The 24,379-nt window shown below is 36.9% G+C and overlaps 1 protein-coding gene across 1 annotated transcript; it reads left to right on the forward strand.

Moving 5' to 3' along the window:
- Positions 1-258: 258 nt before the first annotated feature.
- LOC121253521 lies at positions 259-1,265 on the forward strand. Its single transcript, XM_041153524.1, has 3 exons — positions 259-508; positions 639-726; positions 828-1,265. The coding sequence occupies exons 1-3, from the start codon at positions 300-302 to the stop codon at positions 1,263-1,265; spliced, it is 735 nt and encodes a 244-aa protein (XP_041009458.1). The 5' UTR covers positions 259-299.
- Positions 1,266-24,379: the final 23,114 nt, after the last annotated feature.

Here is a 24,379-nt window from a genome sequence, read left to right on the forward strand (position 1 = left end):
TCAAGGAGTTGTGTGCCCAAACCCTAGATGTTAACCGCCTATCTCAACTCCAAATTGATATTGTCACAATTCTATGCAAATTAGAGATGATACTCCCCCCATCTTTTTTCGATGTCATGGTCCACCTAGCTATCTACTTATCCTGTGAGGCCATATTTGGGGGTCCTGTACAATACAGGTGGATGTATCCATTTGAGAGGTATCTCGGTAAGTTTAAGTGGTATGTTAAGAATAAAGATCGCCCAGAAGGCTGAATAGCTGAAGCCTACATTCACATCGAATGCCTGACGTTTTGCTCAATGTATCTCCAAGATATTAAGACGAAGTTTACTCGAATGGACCGCAACATTGATGGTGGAGAAGCGGAGAATATAGATGGATTCAAGATTTTCAACCAGAAAGTTCGTCTCATGGGTGTGGCTTCCAACTTGCAATTATCAGATAAACTCCTCAAGGAAGCCATATGGTATGTCCTCAACAACTACGCTGAGATTGGACACTACCTAGAGTAAGCATCCATTATCTCTCAAGTTCAAACTTTTTTTCTTATGGCTTTTTGTTGACAACCTATTTATGTTGTATGTCCCTTACGTAACTTGCGTATATTGCTTGGACGATTTTGTGCTCTCCAAATGTAGGGAGCACTACAAGAAATGTAATGTGCATAGCCCAAATTGTATCAATCGAACACATCAAACTGAGTTTCCAACTTGGTTCAGGAAACATGTAAGTTAGCTTGCTCCCTCCCTAGTTAGATGAACTTGATCTTTTCTGACTAAGTTAATTAATAAACTATAAGTAATTACCTCCCAACAATATTGTTGTAGGTTCAGGACCAGCGTATCACCAACCCACTCGATGTGACTGCTGATCTGTATGCGTTAGCTTGCGGTCCTGAACCTAAGGTTGCATCCTATGCTGCTTGCATTATAAATGGCAAAAGATTCCATACAAAGCAGTGTGAACTTCGGAGGCGTACACAAAATTCAAGGGCGTTGGTAACTGGTGACGAAAGTACAAATAATGTTGACTTCTATGATGTTATTAATGATATCGTGGAGTTACGCTATATAGGTTGGCGTTGGGTGTACTTGTTCATGTGTGATTGGTTTGATGTTGGTGATCCAAGACGAGGGATACGAATTGATAACCATATGACAAGTATCAATATGGACAGGACTTGGAATAAGGATGAACCATTTATGTTAGCATGCCAGGCTTCCCAGTATTTTTACATCAGAGATATAAGGGCGAAAGGGAGATAGTTTGTGGTGCAAAAGTACACGAATAGGAATGTATGACATTCCACCGGTGCCAAGGGTGTTAGAAGATATTGATGGCGAATCAAGTGATGATGATGCCTATCAAGAAAATGAATCATCATATGATTATGCACCATTGCATTGTGATGGATGTCCAGTGTCAACTCCATTGAATAGGAATGATATAGAACCTATCTTGATTGATGCACGAGAAGTCACTGGTTTGGCTGGTCAAAACATGGATTCAACAGATTTTATTGACGATGGCCTGGTTGCTTCTAGTTCAGGAGATGCTTATGGTGATGGGGAACATTCAGATGAGGATGACCTCCCACAGACGACGAGTTTGTGTCAGAATAGACAACCTGCCAAAAAGTTGATGCACTTTTATTCCATAGTTTACCTTTTTTGTAATGGGCATGTGACAGATATCAATTACGCAGACTTACATGTATGTTCCTTTCAACTAAGTTATCATGCTCAAGTTACCTTTGATTGAGCAATTTGGGTCAAGTAATGTATCTTTTCATAATCAATATTTTTTTCAAGTTATGGATCCTGAATGCACACTTACTATGAATATAGTTGTAATGATAGCTACCTGTAGTTCCAGATTGGTCTATCTATTTATAAGTATAGACTCACATATTGGTTGGGAAAATTTGACAAGTAGACGTTTAATATTTGTTTAAAACTTAGTTTCATGTGTGAGTCATATGAACAAAGTATAAGTTACCATTAACTATAACTAATAAAATAAAACTACAATACCTGGGTTGATTTATTTCGTAATAACCATGAATTACAATCCATTGATGAGGGGACTAAACTAATAATTAAGTGAATATTGTGTGTTTTATAGTTTATCTTATGACATCAAATATTTGTTGGGATTTCTAAGGAAAATGTTGCTTATATATTGATATTATTGCATCTCAGGTGGAGGGAAAAAAGACGGCGTTGCATTTATTCTGCAAGAAATGAGGAGCATCAACATTCAAGGTAGATATGCAACGATTAAGTACTTTCTTATAGCAGGTTGTGTAATCTTTTTCATGTATGCTAGTTCATTGCATCCATGATTGCAACAAATGAAAACCCTGCTCTTTAACTTTGTTTCTTAATCATATTACAATTTTAAACAGATTGCTATATATATAGGTGTATTCAACAAAATAAAATATCCATCATAAGGTTTGTAGATATTAGTCGTCTAAAAGATGTGTACTAGAGTCATGTTTCAATTAAGGTGGATAATATGATTTATTAAATGGATTGGGCTTTTTTGTAACTCAAATGGAATGTGGTACAAATGCAGGTGATGCGATGGGAGAGAGTTTTTGAGGAAGAGGGGCTGCACGAGGTATTCATGCTCGACGATTTGTACCATATACATGTAGAGCCCGCCGACCACGTGGAGCTCGCATCGCTTCATACCATTCCACTAGCTTAGATGCAGATTCGTCAGACTCGGATGACTCAACGCAGCCTCCCAGTCATCCATGGGAGCCACCATGTCCAACTCCAATGCCCCCACCCGGGCCGAATAGAGAACCGTCACCCGTAATAGAACCCCCACCTAATGGAGACAATATTGGTACGGTCATCATTTCTATTCTGTTTTTCAATACAAAACCCGTAGGACATTATGTGTAAACAATAAAGATTAAATATAAAGACTGATAGCCATATTTTTTTTCTATGAACTTGAAATACAAATGTGACAGCCCCCACAATGCCTGAAGCAAATCAAGAATAGCCCAAACGTAGATGTGGGCCTGCTAAGTGTATTGAGTTCGAGAAAGTCAGAAAGTACGGCAAAGTGCTTTTGAAGATTAATGATAGTGAAACAATCCCGTGCAGCGAGAACGCTTCCATGTTCACAACACGGGTAACACAAATAGTAAAATAACATTGCGACATGAGTTATGCGAGGTGGACTGATGTGCCTGATGTAGAAAAGAACGAGTTGATCGAACGTGTGAGGGTAAGACAATTGTTATTTCATATTGAGGGTAAGGAAGTGGGCGTACAATACAAGATGATGTTAATGTGAACTTCATCCATGTAGGGTGACTTCGTGTTGGATTGGGATCGGGAGAATTATAGATTGGTCATCTTGAAGCAGTTGCTTAAGCGGTTCAATGCATTCCATCACGAATTACACAAAAAATATTTATCATACGGAAGTCACGAAGAAGCATTGGCTTCTAGGTGTACCATGGTCAACGACAACGTCTGGGTTAAGTTGTGTGAGAGGTGGGGAACCGACAAATTCAAGGTATACATTGGTTATTCAAAATAAAAAACAAGGGGAATTTAACAAGTCATGTCCTTTTAATTTTATTATGCAACTTGTGTGTAAGCTAACATTGTGTGTTAATGGCAGAAAATCTTAGCATAAAATCTAGAGAATAGAAAGAGGCAAACCGTTAACTACATAGCTGGCCGCAAATCCTTTGTTAGGATGTTGGAGGAGAAGGTACAATCTTTATTAAATGGATTTTTGCCATAACTTGTATGGTCACAACCCATTTGCTACATTTATACTGGTCCACTAATTTCATTAGACATTTGTAAGGGTGCTCATTACATGAAGAATCACATTGGTTAAGGTCATAACCATTTTGATAACGCATAAAAGGTTGTTTCCTATAAAAAATCTCACATAGTTTGTACAGTTCGCTGATCTAAACTCAATACAAGTTTATTGTCAAAACATAAAGATCTTAGAATGTGAGATAATTGAGTTGGGGACTGCTTACATAACATAAGACATAGTAATTGGTTAGAAGGACCTCTTATTTAGAATTAGAGAAAAGAAATAAGAAAGATGGGAGCAGGATGTTGCTGATTGAAGGTCTGTTGTTTTCATCTTTTTTTTCAATGTTATTTTTTTGCGGGATTAAGGATTTTCTCTCTGGATCTTGTATGGAAAGATCTGGAATCTGTATTGTGTTCAATTTAGTCATGTTTTTTGGATTTTGAGTAAAGTTTAAACCATCTTAATTGATTATTGTGATTGGAGATAATTTGTTAGCGAAATAGAGGAATCCTCAGAGAAAAGAGATTAGTAATCTCCTTAACCTAAATGAAAAGGCAGAAGAAAATACAATAGCTGGTACAGTACAATTCTATTACTGTGTCTTAAACTTGTGCAAATTCTGTCCTTAGAAGGAAATGAATAGAACTTATGTGTATTGAATCAAACGTGAATGCTTGGGTTGTACGGAACAATTTGGGTGTGGCTTTATAGAAAACCATTATAGGTGAAAAGAAGTGAGCAGCAATCGAGAAGGTCCAGTGTGTGTGCAACATTTTACATAATAATAAGAGTTTGCATCACGAGCAAGAGTGGTAATCTCGTTAGCCTAACAGAAAAATGTGTCTATATAAATTTATGTTTAATTTTTCTCCTTGCTTTAAAAGTTCAAAAATGTTTTTTAGAGCAAGATAGTAATGTTACTAAGAGGTTGAAAGATAGAAAAGGAAGGGCTAGGGACCCTGTAATAGTTGTTAGAACACAAATACAAAGAAAAATAAATTGCTCAAAGCACTCCAGTTTTTTGCTGCTGTAAGGAAACACATCAAGAGGGTGCACACTGTTACGGGTTGTTTTGAGACGGTAATTGAAGTACTCCACTTTCTCATCCTTGAACTGAGGAGCATGCCAACTCTTAACAAAATGGGAAATGGATAAGAGTGTCATCTCTAGAAAAAGATGAAAGAAGCCTATCTACTGCAATATGGTTCACTTGCTGATAGAAGGTGGAGGTGGTTGCTTAGAGCTGGTTTTGGTTGTGCCTTTGAGTTCACTTGGTACTTCTCATGTCACCTCTTGAGGTTGAGATGGAGGGATGGAATAAAGGAAGAGAAAATGAAAAATAAAAGGTTGAAATGTTAAGAGAACAGGGAATTAAATGTACTGGTTTGAGCTGAACTATTTCCTCTGTTGTTTTCATGAATTTATTTTCTGCTTTGCAAGCTTTTTTACAAGTCAGATATGTTACTTGCTTGGTGAGCTGATGTTATTAGTTTTTAGATCATTTGTAAGTTTGGTTTTGTGCTTCCCTAACTTGTGCAATATGTTTTTTGAGCAAGAACATCTCATTTGGATGTGCATAATATTTTTTGTGGATTCTGTTTTTGGTTGCTTAGAGCTAGTTTTGGTTGTGCCTTTGAGTTCACTTGGTACTTCTCATGTCACCTCTTGAGGTTGAGATGGAGGGATGGAATAAAGGAAGAGAAAATGAAAAATGAGAGGTTGAAATGTTAAGAGAATAGGGAATTAAATGTACTGGTTTGAGCTGAATTATTTCCTCTGCTGCTTTCATGAATTTATTTTCTGCTTTGCTTCTGTTTGGGCTCAATTATCTAGCTATTGACTAACTTTAATCATGAGCATATGAAGGGATTCAGTGGTGGAGTCTTATGTAAGAAGAAATGAAGAAATTTTGAGGAGACCATAAGCAAACAGTAAGAGAATTCACAATAGATTCTAACACTGAGTTGTGTAGATCTTTCTGGAATTTCACTATTAGGAATACCAAATGACCTTAAAATCTCAATATGTGACATTAGAGAAACCTTTATAGAAACCACGTAAAAGGGTGGTGTATAGTAAAATCAAAGCCTCCTGGGGAATAGTCAATTTATTGCTTGTGAAAAGATCATTGCTCTGGTATTTTTATAACAATACACAGTAGTGAAGTTTATTTTGTTGTAACGATTTTTTTTTTTTTTTGGTGTATCATTGCCAGATTGGAGTTGGAGAGATCAAAATATCAAATATGCAGAAATTTTATTTGTAAGGGCATTGTTGTAGTCGTGTTGAAGCTTGTTCTACCCACCCCTCATGCCCAGGTGCATATTGAAATAGCTGAGTAGATATAATTTTTAAAGATAGATCAGGTGCAGGACAATTGACAAATATTGAATGAATGTGCACATTTTCAGATAATATTGTTTAGAAGATATTTAGTAGTTGAGTTGTAGGTTTTGGATTCCAATTGGTACACCCTGGTGTAGCCCATAATTACATTAATGTGAATTCTATGTAACTGACTTTGGATGAATGAATGTATTTGATTATGAGCTGAAAATGTTTCCTATTTTTGTGTGGTGTTTATTATTTTTTTGATACATAGTTTATCTTATTTCAGGTCATCAGATACTAAATATATATTAAGTGACTGGCCTGAATTTAATAAGATGTGCAATATGTATTACTAAGATTAATTATATAAGTGTGACGACGAACCCCAGCCAAAACGGCGAATCGAAAAAAAAAATGAACCAAAGCGTCTTTGCGGCAAATTCAAGCTCGTTGGAATTAAACATAGACATTAATGTAATAAAGTATTAGCGGCGACCATATATCGCCGAAATTTATCACTTGCAGCAATTTATATGCGTTGCAAATATGCAGGACTTCCATCAAGTACTATTGCGACGACTTGTGAAATTGACGCGAGTATTTTTGTGGCGATAATTTTATTTACAGCGACTTTTCATCCGTAGGAATAGCTAATCACGTGACGAAAACTGAGATCGTCGTGATATTAGTCGCGTCATTTTCGGCGACTATTATCACCAAAAATAACCTCCTAGTGACGATAACACAATATCGCTAGGAGAAGTAGAAAGTTTTTGCGGCGATTTTTCAAATTATTTACGACGATATAGGTCGTTGCTTTTGACTTTTCCCAATAATATTGCACCAAACAGAAACGCTCTTTTGCGGCATGTCTTGACATTATTTGGGGCGAATAAAAATAGCCAGAAAAAGTTATTTTTCTAGCGAGTTTTGCCTTTCGCTGCGATGTATCAGAAAAGGCATCTTTATTTCGTCGAACAATCAGCGATTAAAATATCGCCGGAATAGATCAACTACAACGATTTGGGCATGTATTAGCGGCGATTTTGAGCGTTGCAAAAACCCTTTTTTCTTGTAGTGAAAATATAATAAACAATTTAACTTTTTCAAATCTCAAAACAGTAATAATATTAAAAAATAATATTTTATTCAACTCATCTAAAACTATTTCATCTCACTATCCAAATAAGGCCTACAAACATCTAAATACCTTTTTAACTAAATGCATGTAAAAGAATTAAAAAAAAAATCCAATATTCATAATGTAAAATGCATGCAATACAATGCAATTTACTACATATTATATTGTTTGGTATTTATATATTACAATGTGATATGAAATATATATATATATATATATATATATAATTTTTACTAACCCAAAAATTAACTCCCTGATAAAAAAAACTTGAAACTTGTTGGATTTCTTTCAGACAAAAAAAAAAAAACAGTATAATTGAAAGGCTTCATTTCTAAAAGAAAACTCTTTAATTATAACCAAAATTCTCCTGATTGGCAAAGTCTTTTACAACATCAAGAAATAAGAGGAAGGCTTGGAAGCTGCCTCTTTCATGGAACTCGGCTCAAACAGGAAGGATTTCTCAAGACAAAAAGCAGTATGGCTATACATTTTGCATCTTCAATCAGATGATCTGGATGATCCTCATCTATTAGTATTAGGACTGATCTTTAATTTTCAATAATCACAATTAATAAATGATTCTAACCCAAGATCAAGTACAGGCCAAAAGAAGTACTGTTGGTGTTTTGGACGCGAATGAGAATTGAGACTGAATTATTGGGCTACCAATAAATTGATCATGTCAACTGTCAAGAGCCATGAACCAGATATATCCATGATGAAAAGTTGACTTTACAGTACTCTTTCATACACGTGTATGCAAACCATTACCAGGTTCCCATGGACCATGAACAAGCAGTATATCAGACACCGACAAAGTTCCAGACTGATCAACATCCGGATATTAAAACTCTTCCATTACAAATTTACAAATGAAATATCTTTTTTAGTTATCTTCTCCATCTCTTTCAATTTATATAAAATAAACTCAGCAGTACTGTAGAAAAAGAAAGATGCAATGTGTGAGCTTTAATAATAATATTAAATAATCCGAAATTAGCAAAACATTTACAAGATATATAATAAATTAATAGAAACAAGATTTTATGTTTCAAATTTACCTTCAAGGTCAATGGACTAATGTGTAGTTCTATCTAGTAGTAGGAACATCCAAGCAAATCATCCTCCCATTAATATTTTCCTTTATCGCACAAGTCTTGAACTTGGCAAATCTTGATGGTGAAGATTTCATATATCTAACAACATCTCTAATTCTTGTTACAAACTCATAAACATCTCTCAAATTATCAATAATGATCAAATTCAATATATGGGCAGCACACCGCATGTGAAGAAACTCGTCACCCCATATGGTACAATCATTGTCCTTTATCCTCCTCACTGCAAGAGAATGCACTTTCATCCCAAAAAATGTCATTTTTGTCCCAAAAGAGTTTTAGGGACGAAAAAATTTCATTATTTCATCCCAAAAGGTCCATCTCAAAATGATTTTCGTCTCCAAAAATACTTTTAGGGATGCAATCTGGCCGAAACGATCGAATGCGTTCAAACGAGAATTTTTTTTGGGTACGAAATATTTTCATCCCAAAAACCCTTTTGAATGGAACAAGTACTGTTCAGACGGTCTGGTATATGTTCGAATGTTATCGAAATTTGATTCGAATGATGCGAATTTATTTAAACCTATTCGAATAGAGCAAGTGTTCGAACAGTTTAATTATGTTCAAACATATATATTTATGTTCAAACAAACAGAATTTGATTGAACACCATTGTTAAACATTCGAATTGAAAAAATTTGTTCGAACGGCTATTTTTGTTCGAACGTTGTACTGTACATTCGAATGATGACAAATGTGTCTAAACAAATTATTATTTGTTGAAATGTTCAAACATGCAGTCTATTCGAACAGACAATTAATATATTCAAAGAGGTTTGGTGGTTCTCAGTTCATTCAAATGGTTTTTTATTAGTTGTATGAACGGCATATAAAATGCGTCCGAAGGTAATAAATTGTAAATTATCGTTCAAAGTATTTTACGTTCGAACGATAGTCCTGATACAGTATGCTACAAATTCAAAAGAAGAAACTAATATTAAATATTGTAATTAAAATGTCACATTTGTTCAAATGTTGCATCAAGTCAGAATAAGTCAAACGACATAACTAAAGAAATTAAGTTCTAGGTTGGCGGTGGCCTAGAGTTTTGGGTTTTCACTGTTCAAACATTTTCTGGGATTGAATCTCCATCTTCTTCCATATGTTTTGTTCTAATCTTGCCTTTATATCCGCTGCTTGATCTAATTGAGTCTGCAACTCTCGTTGCTTGGACCTCAAATGTTCGATCTCAAGCCTTGCATCCTCTAATTCCCGAGAGTTGTTATTCTATTTGGCTTGAGAAGAGGATGATGTTGAGAAAGACTTCACACAACGTTATAAACCCCTCAAATATCCAGAACGTGAGAAAATATCTAAACATCGTTCACAGAAGATTCATCAGATGGAGCCGTAGCATTTTTCTGAAATGATGTCATCTTGTCTTATAAAAAAAAATCATTAGAAATAGTATAAATAACAAAAATATTATTAGAAAATACAAATAAAAAAACTAAACTTACATAATTCGCTTCTACTTCGCTACTGGTCCAAACACCATCACGATTTATAAGTGATTTATCATACAATTGGGTCAGATTATAGTCAGTAGGACTATCTTGTTCCTTCAAAAGGAAAATCTATATTATAATTTCAATCACAAATTTTGATATGTTAATATTTAACGGGGATTAGTATAAGATTACCAATTTTTTTGATAGTCGATGAAAAGATCTAGAATCCGCATGATAGTGTATCGTTGAATTTGCTCTATTTACTTTCTTGACAGTACTCCTTTGCTACAAAAAAGAACTAAAATTATTACTATATTTGTTTTATGCATCTAACATATACCATAAAGTAAGATAGCAGGGAAATTACCTAATAAGTGGGATCTTCAAACATATCACAAAACTTCTCCCATTTGTTTGGTGGCATGTCTTGGAGTGGATTTTAACACGCATATGTTGCACTACTGAACTTCTGATTGTGTGCATGGCATCTACATTTGTACCTCTAGAATACATTGGACATCAGCTCATCAATCATTAGTCGATCCTCTCACTGGCCAAAATTAAGTTCAAACTCATCTTTGAAAAAATGATAAATGATTAGTCCAAATACAAACTAATTATAAATCAAGTAATGAGTTATACTTAATTGTTTTCTAAGTAACTTATTACCAGGCAACGATTTTTGATGTGGTATTTCACATATTGAGAAACTTTAACCTAGGAGGATGTAGTTATCGGTGCATATGTACGGGTAAGGGTACTAACATAGGAAGCAAGCCAAGCTGTTGAATCTCTAGAGCCACTGGTATGATCATCAGGAATATCAACTTTAATTTTTTTCATTTTTCTTACTTTCTCTATGCAAACACCTCTAGTAGCACTTCGACCTCGGCATTGACTTACAACAACTATACATTAATTAAAGCACATAATATGTGGCGCCCCCAATCCCCCTTATAAAAATACACAGGGATTGAGACGCCAGGATGGTGACAACACGGTCACACATCCCAACGAAGTGCCAGTGTGTGTAAATGCAACAGTGTTCAAATAAAATAACGCAGCGGATAGTCAACTAAGTACCAGAATTTAATTACAATCAAACATCAGTAAAGATTTAAATAGCAATTATACAGTCATCCCTGAAAATATTTTACAATAGTTCTAAATGTACAAACGAGTGATCCTAGATCACTCCTCAGGCGGAGCCGTCTCCTCCGGCTCGCCCTCCTCCTCCTCAGCATCAAAATCTGCGACACCACAAAATGGTCTCGCAGGTAAGTATAACCCAAACAACAATATAATATAAAATGTATTAAATGCAACTAACATGCATGCACATGAAAACATGCATTTTCCACAAAACATTATTTTTCCCGAAAATGATAAATTTCCAACACACACCAAAATCCCATTTTGGTCCAAATTATCCGTAAATCATTTTCCCAGAAAATGACTTACCCAAAAATCAACTCGCACTATTTTCCCAGAAAATAGTGCTTTAATACCAAATGCACCATGCATTATTTCCATATGCACCATGGTCTCCCCTATGGACCATCCGCACGTCCTGGCTTCGCAGCGGTGCTCAGTTCCGCGCCCAGCGCGTACGTGGCCAAGCACTCACACTACGCAACGAGCGATGCCCAGTTCCGCGCCCAGCGCGTACGTGGCCAGACATCCTCTAGTCCCCGCCAGCAGAAGGACCACGGAGTCGGCACGAGACCATCTCGTCCGATCCCATTGTCGCCCGGCGACAACCCAGGGGACGTTACTCAGTATATTCCGCTCCCGAGTAACCAGAGGAGCTCCACCGAGTTAATGCCCCATCTCGGCTTGGGGTCGTGATACACACGCACCAAAAATATCATCACATAAAATCATAGCTTTTCAAATCACATGAACATGAATGCAATACACGAAAACCCAGTTTTCTTTTACAAACATGATCATGCATGAAATAATGAAATGCACATGCACCAACACAATATCCAAACCAACAAATCCAACCAACCCATCAACAACAAATATCCAATCAACCAAATCAACCAAACAACTCCAATCACAAATCCATCCGACCCCCGAACTCCTCGGACTCAGTCCGGCATGCCAAAAACACAGTGAAATGGGTTAGTGCAAAAATACATTTAAATTACGAAAGTTCTTTGGAGAAATACTTACAGTGCAATATAATAATTTTCCGAGAATTGCGAAGTTGAAAAAAGCGACGTTTGAGCAACACCACAGTGTAAAATACACTGTGGCCGTGGGTCACAATTACCAACTTTCCAACGAGGACAAACGAAGACCCAAGATTGATAGGGTAGGGCCTAGGGAGGTCGGTGAAGCTAGTGGTGGTGGTGGTTTGCCGTGGGTGGCGGCGCAAGGGGCGGTTTTAGGCCCGAAAAGTGCAAATCGGAGATGGACTTGGTGGGGCTTCACCGGTGACGGATCGGAGCTGGGGTTGGGTCCAATGGGTTGCCAAGAGGCCGGGGATGAAGTGGTAGGAAGATGGTGGCCGGAGGTGGCGCGACGGCGGCGCAATGGAGGAAAATGTGCCGCGGCGTCGTGGGTTTCGTGGGCTTCGTGGAGGCTAACGGCGGCACGAACGGCGGTGATACTGGTGGGGTAGGACGGCCGGCGGCTGGGGAAGCGGTGGAGCCGGGCGGTGTCGACCACCGCCGGCGGACGGCGGCGCAGCTGGTGGACAAGGGAAACGGGCGGAGGAGAGGGGAGGAGAGAGAGGAATCGCGCGGGAGAGGAAGGAATAAGGAGAAAAGAAAAAAAGAAAAAAAAGAGGAAAAGAAAAAGGAGAGGAAAGAAAAAGAGGGAAAAAGAAATGAGGTCCAATCCTCATAACTTGGGTCACAAAAATGATCCAACGGAAACGATTTTAAAACCACAAGTTAAATAAAATAATTTAAACGTAATGGTAAAGTCAAATTGAAATAATTAAATCCCACGGTAATTAATTTAAATATTAAAAGCAATTTAAATGCACAACAATAAATAAATATTAAGAAAGCACATAAAAATTAATTTTCACCAAATAAAAATCATAGAAATAAACTCACAAAAATCCAACCAATTTAAAATAAGAGAAATTATTTTAATTACATAAAAATAATTCCTTCAGTAAAAATACACTAAAATACGGGGTGTTACATCCTCCCCCCCTTAAAAAAATTTCGTCCACGAAATTGGCAAGGTCCACATTAAGACTAAGACAGGAATAAGATTCAACTAAGAGCAGACTAAGAACATACCGCCAAAATAGTCCGGCAAGGCCACTCTATAAGCAACAAGCGCAACCTTCTCTACGATCAGAAAATGGCCAACACATCTTGGACATCAACAATCGCCCAAATTGAGTTCTTCCCACTAGGAGTCCTCGGCAACCCTACCACAAAATCCATAGAAATATCATCCCACTTCCACTCTGGAATAGGGAGAGGTTGAAGTCTACCTTGATGCTCAACCTTAACTAGACGGCACGTGGCACATTCCTCAATGAGCATGGCACTATCCATCATACTCATTTTAGTCCCCCAATGACACATCACGACCAGTATTCCTAGAGTGACTGCTATCCAAAAATCTCATTTCCTCGAGAACCTTAATACAACATCCAATAAATTCCAATGATCAAAAGCCCTTACAATAATATGTGCCAACTGCAATCAACTCCTATGCTCCAACTTCTAAACCTTTATTGAATTCTACTATTGGAAACCTAATAGCCACTTCCAATGTTAACCATCAATAACAAATTGCACAACCAAATGATTAATCTCCAATTACAAATATCTTCTCAAAATTCAAGTCACCGTTAATTCTTCAAATCAGCACAACTTGAATTCCTGACTACAACAAAAATACCACGCTTCTGCTGCGCACTCTGATTCGCCACATGCATAAAACATTACGTTCTCATGAAACTAACACCATCGAGTACAAGGTGGCTCCACCCTACTAACCAAAACCCTTATCACAATTTGGTAGAAAAACACTCTCTCTCCCAAAACCACGAGTTATAACTCAAATTCCTCAATTAACTTCTGCTGCCTTGATCAAAATCAAATTCTAAAAAAAAATACAACCATGATCAAAGACAGAAACCCAATATCAAACAACCTCAGCATCCCAAATTGAAAATAACCAACCTCAACCCAAAATACACTCATCTCTTCTAAGATAAGAAACATACTTTAAAAGACTCAATTCCAACCTAGCGAATCAAAAAGAGTGCCTAGAGACTTCTACCTAACAACCTAAACCCGAAAGCTCACCAACTACATTCTAAACATCCTCTAATCTAACGGTGACTAAACTCACAGCGAACCACCATTGACTTCACCAAAACATTAACAAAACTTCCTTGGTAACTCGCCCACCTATTTCTACTCCAATAAGCTAGTATTAACACAATTAGTTCCTTCAATAGCACATCACTATTAAACCTCAGGGCAAACCATACTGATCAAATCTTCAATCTACCCAAAGCCATTGCAAAGCACCCAAGGATCCTAATGCTTTATTACCCCCACATACTTGATCATATTATCCACTGTTGATGCCTAAGCTTCAAATATCTTTTCATATACCATACGTGACATCCCATCAATCTCACTTCAAGTTAAATAACAATGTCCTTCATTCAACCAACTAGATGCTCAAACTCCAAAAGAAAGTATAACCTTAAAATTTAAATTCCTAGGTAACCTCGAGTCACAATTAATTCCTGAAGATAATCACAACAACTATTCCCAACCATGATTCAGTGAGTAACCCACTTCAATTGCACACTTCGATCAACTCCCCAAAAACTCCAAGCCAAAGTCTCTTGAATTACTACTATTGGGTTGACTCCTCTTCCACACCAACCAAAACCACTTCTTTCAAACCAAATGAGACTAGGACCTATACTCTCCGAAATCCATAACCACTCACCACTACTATACATCAATCTTACGCACCCTTAACCAAAACCAATAATCCTCCAAACGTGCAGGTGGTCATCATTACCATTTCCATCACTAAACCTATATCCTCGAAATCAATAAGAATCATTTCTTTAATCGTCACCATCTATTATCCTTAAAATTGATATGGATTAAATCCTCAACCTGACACTGTAACCTCAAGCTAAAAACAATTATTAACTGAACTAGATCAACATCCTCCATTTCCAAAGAAATTTCCCCCAAAAAAAAAAAAAATTTTCATATCAATAACTCAACTCAGATCCATCCTATTTTAATTCAGCCATTCAACTCTGCAATTCTAAAACCTTAACCCAAATATAAATCATTTCCTGAAATCCTCAAGATCGATGAACTCAAATCTAAAACATTCGCCTTATAAAACTTGTAAATTCTAAAAACCCCAAATGTTATCAAATTGCTTATCGAGGTCGGCAAGATCAAAAACTTCTAGTCTAAGTAATCTCTTAATTGCTTGTTGAACCTACCAGCTTAAATCCCATTAACTTATTTTCTAAAAAAAAAACTATGGGGCCACAAACCTTAGATGAACATCTCATAAATCTAACATTGACATTCGTTGAACTTACAACCCCCTACCTCAAAGACTCATTACCTAAATTCTACGGAACCTAAATCCTCAATTATCCTAAGCAATTAAAAACTATTCCCCTCCTTAGCAACAACTTGAATACCTAATCCAAAGAGTTCTCCCAGATCCTGATATTCGAGCCTTGATATTAAAACAACCAATCACCAAGAGTTCAGGCCTACTATACCAATGTTTAAGCCTAACAATGGCCTTCTCAGTCGTACCATCTTCCTGTCATAACATAACCCTTAACCCACCTTTCAATTTCGAACAAAACAAAATAAAATAAAATTCCATAAATAAAATAACGTACGACAAAATGCATAAAACCAATGAAGTAGTTCACCATAAAATAAATATAACAATAAAATAATCCGCCATAAAATAAAACAATTAAATTAAAATGACATACAAATAAATAAATAAATAACAAAATTATTATACAATAAAATAAATAAACACCAAAATTATTATACATTAAAATAAATAAACAACAGAATTATTATACAATAAAATAAATAAAGCCGATAAAACCATACTCAACCAAAGGTAAACACTAATTAAAACAATAAAATCAAATAACGTCAATTAACATCAATTAACATAAAATAAAATAGTAATAAACTCATAATATAAAATAAATAACTTAACTTGCACCACTTAAACAAAAATTTTATTATTTTAAAATAATAAAAATAATTTTCTGGTACTATCCTAAGGGACATGTGGTTTTACCCAGAGCCGAACGCTCTGATACCACCTGTGGCGCCCCCAATCCCCCTTATAAAAATACACAGGGATTGAGACGCCAGGATGGTGACAACACGGTCACACATCCCAACGAAGTGCCAGTGTGTGTAAATGCAACAGTGTTCAAATAAAATAACGCAGCGGATAGTCAACTAAGTACCAGAATTTAATTACAATCAAACATCAGTAAAGATTTAAATAGCAATTATACAGTCATCCCTGAAAATATTTTACAATAGTTCTAAATGTACAAACGAGTGATCCTAGATCACTCCTCAGGCGGAGCCGTCTCCTCCGGCTCGCCCTCCTCCTCCTCAGCATCAAAATCTGCGACACCACAAAATGGTCTCGCAGGTAAGTATAACCCAAACAACAATATAATATAAAATGTATTAAATGCAACTAACATGCATGCACATGAAAACATGCATTTTCCACAAAACATTATTTTTCCCGAAAATGATAAATTTCCAACACACACCAAAATCCCATTTTGGTCCAAATTATCCGTAAATCATTTTCCCAGAAAATGACTTACCCAAAAATCAACTCGCACTATTTTCCCAGAAAATAGTGCTTTAATACCAAATGCACCATGCATTATTTCCATATGCACCATGGTCTCCCCTATGGACCATCCGCACGTCCTGGCTTCGCAGCGGTGCTCAGTTCCGCGCCCAGCGCGTACGTGGCCAAGCACTCACACTACGCAACGAGCGATGCCCAGTTCCGCGCCCAGCGCGTACGTGGCCAGACATCCTCTAGTCCCCGCCAGCAGAAGGACCACGGAGTCGGCACGAGACCATCTCGTCCGATCCCATTGTCGCCCGGCGACAACCCAGGGGACGTTACTCAGTATATTCCGCTCCCGAGTAACCAGAGGAGCTCCACCGAGTTAATGCCCCATCTCGGCTTGGGGTCGTGATACACACGCACCAAAAATATCATCACATAAAATCATAGCTTTTCAAATCACATGAACATGAATGCAATACACGAAAACCCAGTTTTCTTTTACAAACATGATCATGCATGAAATAATGAAATGCACATGCACCAACACAATATCCAAACCAACAAATCCAACCAACCCATCAACAACAAATATCCAATCAACCAAATCAACCAAACAACTCCAATCACAAATCCATCCGACCCCCGAACTCCTCGGACTCAGTCCGGCATGCCAAAAACACAGTGAAATGGGTTAGTGCAAAAATACATTTAAATTACGAAAGTTCTTTGGAGAAATACTTACAGTGCAATATAATAATTTTCCGAGAATTGCGAAGTTGAAAAAAGCGACGTTTGAGCAACACCACAGTGTAAAATACACTGTGGCCGTGGGTCACAATTACCAACTTTCCAACGAGGACAAACGAAGACCCAAGATTGATAGGGTAGGGCCTAGGGAGGTCGGTGAAGCTAGTGGTGGTGGTGGTTTGCCGTGGGTGGCGGCGCAAGGGGCGGTTTTAGGCCCGAAAAGTGCAAATCGGAGATGGACTTGGTGGGGCTTCACCGGTGACGGATCGGAGCTGGGGTTGGGTCCAATGGGTTGCCAAGAGGCCGGGGATGAAGTGGTAGGAAGATGGTGGCCGGAGGTGGCGCGACGGCGGCGCAATGGAGGAAAATGTGCCGCGGCGTCGTGGGTTTCGTGGGCTTCGTGGAGGCTAACGGCGGCACGAACGGCGGTGATACTGGTGGGGTAGGCCGGCCGGCGGCTGGGGAAGCGGTGGAGCCGGGCGGTGTCGACCACCGCCGGCGGACGGCGGCGCAGCTGGTGGACAAGGGAAACGGGCGGAGGAGAGGGGAGGAGAGAGAGGAATCGCGCGGGAGAGGAAGGAATAAGGAGAAAAGAAAAAAAGAAAAAAAAGAGGAAAAGAAAAAGGAGAGGAAAGAAAAAGAGGGAAAAAGAAATGAGGTCCAATCCTCATAACTTGGGTCACAAAAATGATCCAACGGAAACGATTTTAAAACCACAAGTTAAATAAAATAATTTAAACGTAATGGTAAAGTCAAATTGAAATAATTAAATCCCACGGTAATTAATTTAAATATTAAAAGCAATTTAAATGCACAACAATAAATAAATATTAAGAAAGCACATAAAAATTAATTTTCACCAAATAAAAATCATAGAAATAAACTCACAAAAATCCAACCAATTTAAAATAAGAGAAATTATTTTAATTACATAAAAATAATTCCTTCAGTAAAAATACACTAAAATACGGGGTGTTACATAATATTAAAAAAATTATTTTATTTTTAAAATACTATTACTTAAATCATCATGTAAAATCAAATTTCTATGTAACATACATTGTTCTGGATTGTCGATGTTGGCCAACAATTTGAAGAAGTGAACCAATTGGGGACTTGGTAATGGATGAAGATGGCACATGAGTTGCTTTGTGTTTGGGAGGCACATATGTCTTAAACTGTAATAAATTATTATTTACAAAAATGTTATTATTTTTACAACAACGATACTTACACAGAAACAACTATCATTCACTATCAGTTTTGCTGGACCAGTCGCCTTGATCCTCACTAGTTGACTCATGTTCTTCTAACAAGCCGCACTCAATTACTTCTGGTTCAACATTTTCTCTACTCAATGGAACCATGTCATATTGGCTAAGATCAACAAATAAATTGATGTTTGATTCATTTTCTTGATAGTCCATCAAATTGTTCATGTTGTCCATCTGCCTCTGAAATGTAATCATATATATTTTTTGGTGAAAAATTCTATACTACTCACCATAAGTTTCCATACTCCGGATCAACTAGATAAAAAACTTGATTTGCTTGGCAAGTGAGAACGAAAGGATCTTCCTCATACCATGTTGCAAGATGTATTGACACTTACAAAATATTCATCATTACTCACTCTCAACTTAGGATTTGAGACATCTCAATAATTATATTTAAACAACCAGACCATATGTCCCACGTACTTTAACCTAATGATATCGTTCACAACTCCATTTAAGTCAATGTTCTCCTCTCCATGGCTTTCTTCAACAACGACCCTACAATTTTGAATTTTTTTATATCATTCTCTGTCAGCTATTTGAAATCTATATCCACGCACCAAACATGCTAAGTATTGAATGGCCCATCTAGACGGACCACGTGCTAAAGTATACAGTTTACTTGAGATTTCTTTTGAATTATCACCATATTTCAATACAACCTACATCAATAGATTTTATTCCAGTTATATCAGTATTAGATACGAAAAAGTCTATTTTAGTGGTATGAAATTTGTAGATAGTAGGACATTATTTACTAATATCGTCTATTCAAACCACGAGGCAAACTCTTATTTATGCTTCTTTTCTAAGTCAATTATACCATCCATTCGAAATAATTGAATATATTCGTTGCACATATTCAAGTTAACAATTAATTCAAATAAGTTATATTATATTCTAAGACTTTTAATTTATTTTTGTACGCAGAGATTACCAACCTCAAGTAGTTGTCAATCTTTGCATAGTTATTCAATACATACGATTGGGCTCTATCAAACTATTGTTCATATAGGTCATAGCCCCCTTGTGCGCCTATAGGACGTACTGTTTGAGAAAATATGGAGAATGATGAATTAACTCTCAAATGTCCACCTTCATAATTTCAGTTCGATCGCGTGAATCTCATATCAACCCCACTGAAATACATAGAACAAAATATATGACATTCATTATCAATGTACGACTCTACAATCGAACCTTCTGGACGAGCCTTATTCCCCACAGATCGCTTAAGTTTTCTAAAAAACTGTTCAATAGGATACATCCATCTATACTGGACTAGGCCAGCAACTAAAGCCTCACAAGACAGATGTACAGTTAAGTGAACCATTACATCAAAGAATGATGGTGGAAACAAACTCTCCAATTTGCACAATATCACTGTAATGTCAACTTCCATATTTACTAATGCACCAACTTTCAATGTTCTACTGCAAATGTCTCTGAAAAGCCCCCTAAATTTGTCAGAACTGCACAAACATCTCGAGTAAGCTATCTACGCACCCCAACTAGCAACAAACGCTGCAAAAATACATGACAGCCATAACTTTTAAAATCAGTTATCTTCCAATCATGGGTTCGCACACATCTTGACATCTACGAAGCATAGCCATCAGGTAATTTGATTATCACGAACCACTCACAAATTTTTTTTCTCTCGTAATTCAATAGTGTATACCAAGCAAGGGTCATATAAAATGATGACCAATTATCTTACAAATACAACTCCCTCCTTATCCCCAACTCTTTTAAATCTTTACGAGAGTTAGGTGTATCATTCGTCTTCTCTTCTATTAACATCAAAATGCCCTGTATATTTTCGTGTATATTTTTTTCAATGTGCATAACATCTAAATTATGACACAGTGTCAATGTAGACGAGTATGGCAACCCAAAGAATACGTATTTTTTTTTTCCAATTCAACTTTACTGCTTGTCATTTTCTCTTTCGAGCTCTTGCATCCTTGCCAAATCTATTTTTCGAAACATCCATCAAATGTGTGTTAATATCTAGCCCGAACAACTCTGGCGGTGATGACCTACACTCAACCTTTCCATCAAACATTATTCTATTTGAACGCCATCTATGATCATGAGATAAATATCGACGATGTCTATTGAAACATAATTTTTTATCATTTGTCAACTATTGAGAATGAGTATCTTTATTACATACAGGACAAGCCATTTTACCTTTTATGCTCCACTCAGAAAATTTTTCGTATGTTAAAAAATCATTTATTATCCAGAGCATTGCAGCATACTTCTTGAACTCCTTTGATGAGGCCGCATCATATGTATCGCCACCATGATCCCACAACTCTTTCAACTTTGTAATCAGTGACTAAAGATATACGTATATTTCATTCCTTGGTGATCTTGGTCTTGGTACAGGTAGAGTTATCATAAAGTATGGATCCTCCATGCACTTCCAAGGTGGAAAATAATAGGGTATTAATATGACTAGCCAAGTACTGTGAGAAGTGCTCATGATGCCAAATGGATTAAAACCATCTGTTGCTAATCCAAGACGTGCATTGCGAGATTCTTTAGCAAACCATGGGTACTCAGTATCAAATTTTTTCCATTGTAAAAATTCTGCAGGATGCAAACGAAAGTTTTCATTTCTAACTCTTTATATGTGATGCCAATACATATCTTTCGAAGTCGAGTGGGACATAAACAATCTTTGAAGTTTAGGAACCAACAAAAAATGTCTTAACACTTTTTCGGGTACATTACGCTTATCGGATGTCCATCTTGACTCATGACACACTGGGAATTCATCACATGATTAAGCAAATTGCTGCTAGAAGAGAACACAATCATTCTTACATTCGAGAATGATATTATAATTTCTAACCCTCGCTTCAATTGCTTTACTTCATAAAAATTATAGGGTAATACGTTAACTGTTGGAAGAGCCTCCTTAAATAAATCGGGCAACATGTCAATGACCTTTGCAAAAATATGACATATACACTTAATATGAAGCAATCTCACTATGAAAGACAATTTGGTATGATGAGTGCACCCCTTGTATAGTTCTCGTTGTGCATTTTTCCAGAATCTTTCAAAATTTGCACTAGACTCAGATGACGAGTGCACCCCTTCTGCATCCCTCTCCCCAAACATTCGAGCACCAAGATCATCTAACATTTTCACCATATCCTCTCCATTATCATCACTATCATTAGATACATTAACATTTATCTCATTGACGGTGATGGCATTGTCTTCCGCAATTTGATTTGCCTGGGTGCCAAATTTGATTCCTTTCGGAAATGGTTTGCCAAGTAACACCTACGGTGAGTATTTATGGTCGATTCTGTGGACATAAAGATGCTCCTCCACTATCACCAAATTATAAGAACTAAGGTTCTTGCACTTCTTGTACGAACATTGATTGAGCTAAATTATTGCATATTTTATACATCTAGAACTAATATATTTTAATTATTTTATGAAATTATTACTGGTTTTAGATGGATAAATGGTTAAGAATCATAAATCCAAGTTGTGATTTAAATTGGTTAATAGCATTGTTTATTCTTAAATTAATAATTTGTGATTTAATTGGGCAATATTTCTCTATACGCACAACACATCTTTGATATATTTTTATTCATCATTTTTATTGTTTTCCGTTTTCTATTTTTGATTTTCTATTTTTGAGAGGGCCACCCCAAAAAAAAGCATCTTTCTTTTACTTTTTCCTTTTCGTTCGGTGGCCAATAGTTGGTATAATCTGTGTGATGTCTGCTTCTTTTCTCTTCCATTGCAGCGCGGGGACGGACGCTGGGCAAAAATTCCAAGACACGCTCGCAACGGAACCGCACGCAAGAAAGAAATGAAAAAAGGAGAAGCCATGAAAAGGAAAAGAGCAGCAATTTATGCGATGCCTTTCCATTCGGTTTGGACGTAAGCTGAAGAAGAAAAAGAGAACCCAGCGAGAAATGTGAAACCACGGAGGAAAGAAAAGAATTCTTTCGTTTGGACAGACGCGTACGCTGGGCGGAAAAGAGAGAAAAATTTGCACGCCAGCATTGTTTCTTGCTTTTCGTTTTGGACACTTTACAGGGTTTTAGATGGAAAAAAATAGAAGAAAATATATGTGCGACTAGCTTTTGAGAAGGTGGGTGAATTAAATAAAAACCGAAGAAAGCCCAGGACGCAACTCATGCGAGCATGTTTGCTTTTCGGTGTACAGACACAAAACGGGGAAGTAAAAGAAAAGAAAGCCGCCGAAATTCACACAAGCACTACGGTTATCCAGCTGTTTTTCTTTTTGGCAAACTACGCAGCAGTGGATATTCACGTCTATATAAAGGGCTGAGACGGACGAATTCGTAATTTAGAAGATGGCCGCAAGTAGAAGTGGAGTAGGAGTAGGAGTAGGAGTAGTGTCATTTAGTTTGCTCAGTCTTATTTTTCTTTAGCTTTCGGAGAGAATCAGGCGGAGAGAGGGAGCATGGCAACACAGTTGCAGAGCCTATGACCCAACTGTTGCTGCCCAGCTTTCCTTCTTCACCCGTAGCCTCCATCTCTGCGGAGAAAAATGGGGTTATCTGCGGCGAAAGGTGGCGCCGGGAAAAATCCAATTTCTTGTAGTGCCGGTTCTTTTTTATTTTATTTCAGTTTGAAGTTCACGATGTATTATTGCGATCCTTTAAGCTTTCATTTTAATTCTTGTTTGTTTAATTTGATGTTATTTACTTTTCTTGTTCTTTTAAGCTTTCATTTTAATTCATGCTTGTTTAATATGATGTCATTTACTTTTCTTGCTTCTTTAAATTTCATTTAATTAATTTCAGAAAATTTAAATTACTATTTTGCATCTCAATCTTTTATTTTTCATCACTACATTAAAATCCAACAATATGAATATGGTTCACGACCAGAAACCTTTTTATTTCCATTGCACTCTTTCATTCATTGTACAAATCACTACTTTTATTTTCTGTTTATAAATATTTTCACCATTTTAAACGAGTTTAATTTTTAGCAATTTTTCCTAGGAAGACAATCTAATAATTTTATTCCTAATTATAACACGACACCCTCCTGCACTTGGGAGAGCCTTTGTGCTGCTCATTTTTTAGCGAGTCAGACATCTTATAAAACCTCGAGTGTTAGCACTCCTGTGAACGAATTCTATAAGAAACATCCAACTCTTATCCATTGTATTTCCGTTACTCGGCTACCGTTATCAAAAAAATCAAAGTCAAATCAAAAGTAACAGACAAAATCACGGGTCTTTCCATATTTATTGCTTGTAAGGTAGTTGGTCCTATCACATCCGAGAGGATATCATCTATATTGCATATATACATAGTCCAAAACTCTCATGTCAATCAGAATTTCTACAGCATTTCCCTACAATTCTTCAAGTATGCTAGTCACATAAAGTGCTCAGCCCTATCCATGGGTGAGACACTTTTGGACCACACACTCAAAGAATACAAGGAAACACTACACCAAATTTTCAAAACTAACACAAGAGTTTAGACTGAATATATGTCATATAAATGATAGAATCTCAAACTATCCACTTTGAACAATTCAAGAGTTGTATCCAAACATTCTTCACGAACAATAGGGTACAACTCTTGAACGGGTCTAAGATTCAATTAGACAAGAACTTAATCTTGCAAACACAAT

Source organism: Juglans microcarpa x Juglans regia, chromosome 2S (genome assembly GCF_004785595.1).
Source record: "Juglans microcarpa x Juglans regia isolate MS1-56 chromosome 2S, Jm3101_v1.0, whole genome shotgun sequence".
Classification (NCBI taxonomy): Eukaryota; Viridiplantae; Streptophyta; class Magnoliopsida; order Fagales; family Juglandaceae; genus Juglans; species Juglans microcarpa x Juglans regia.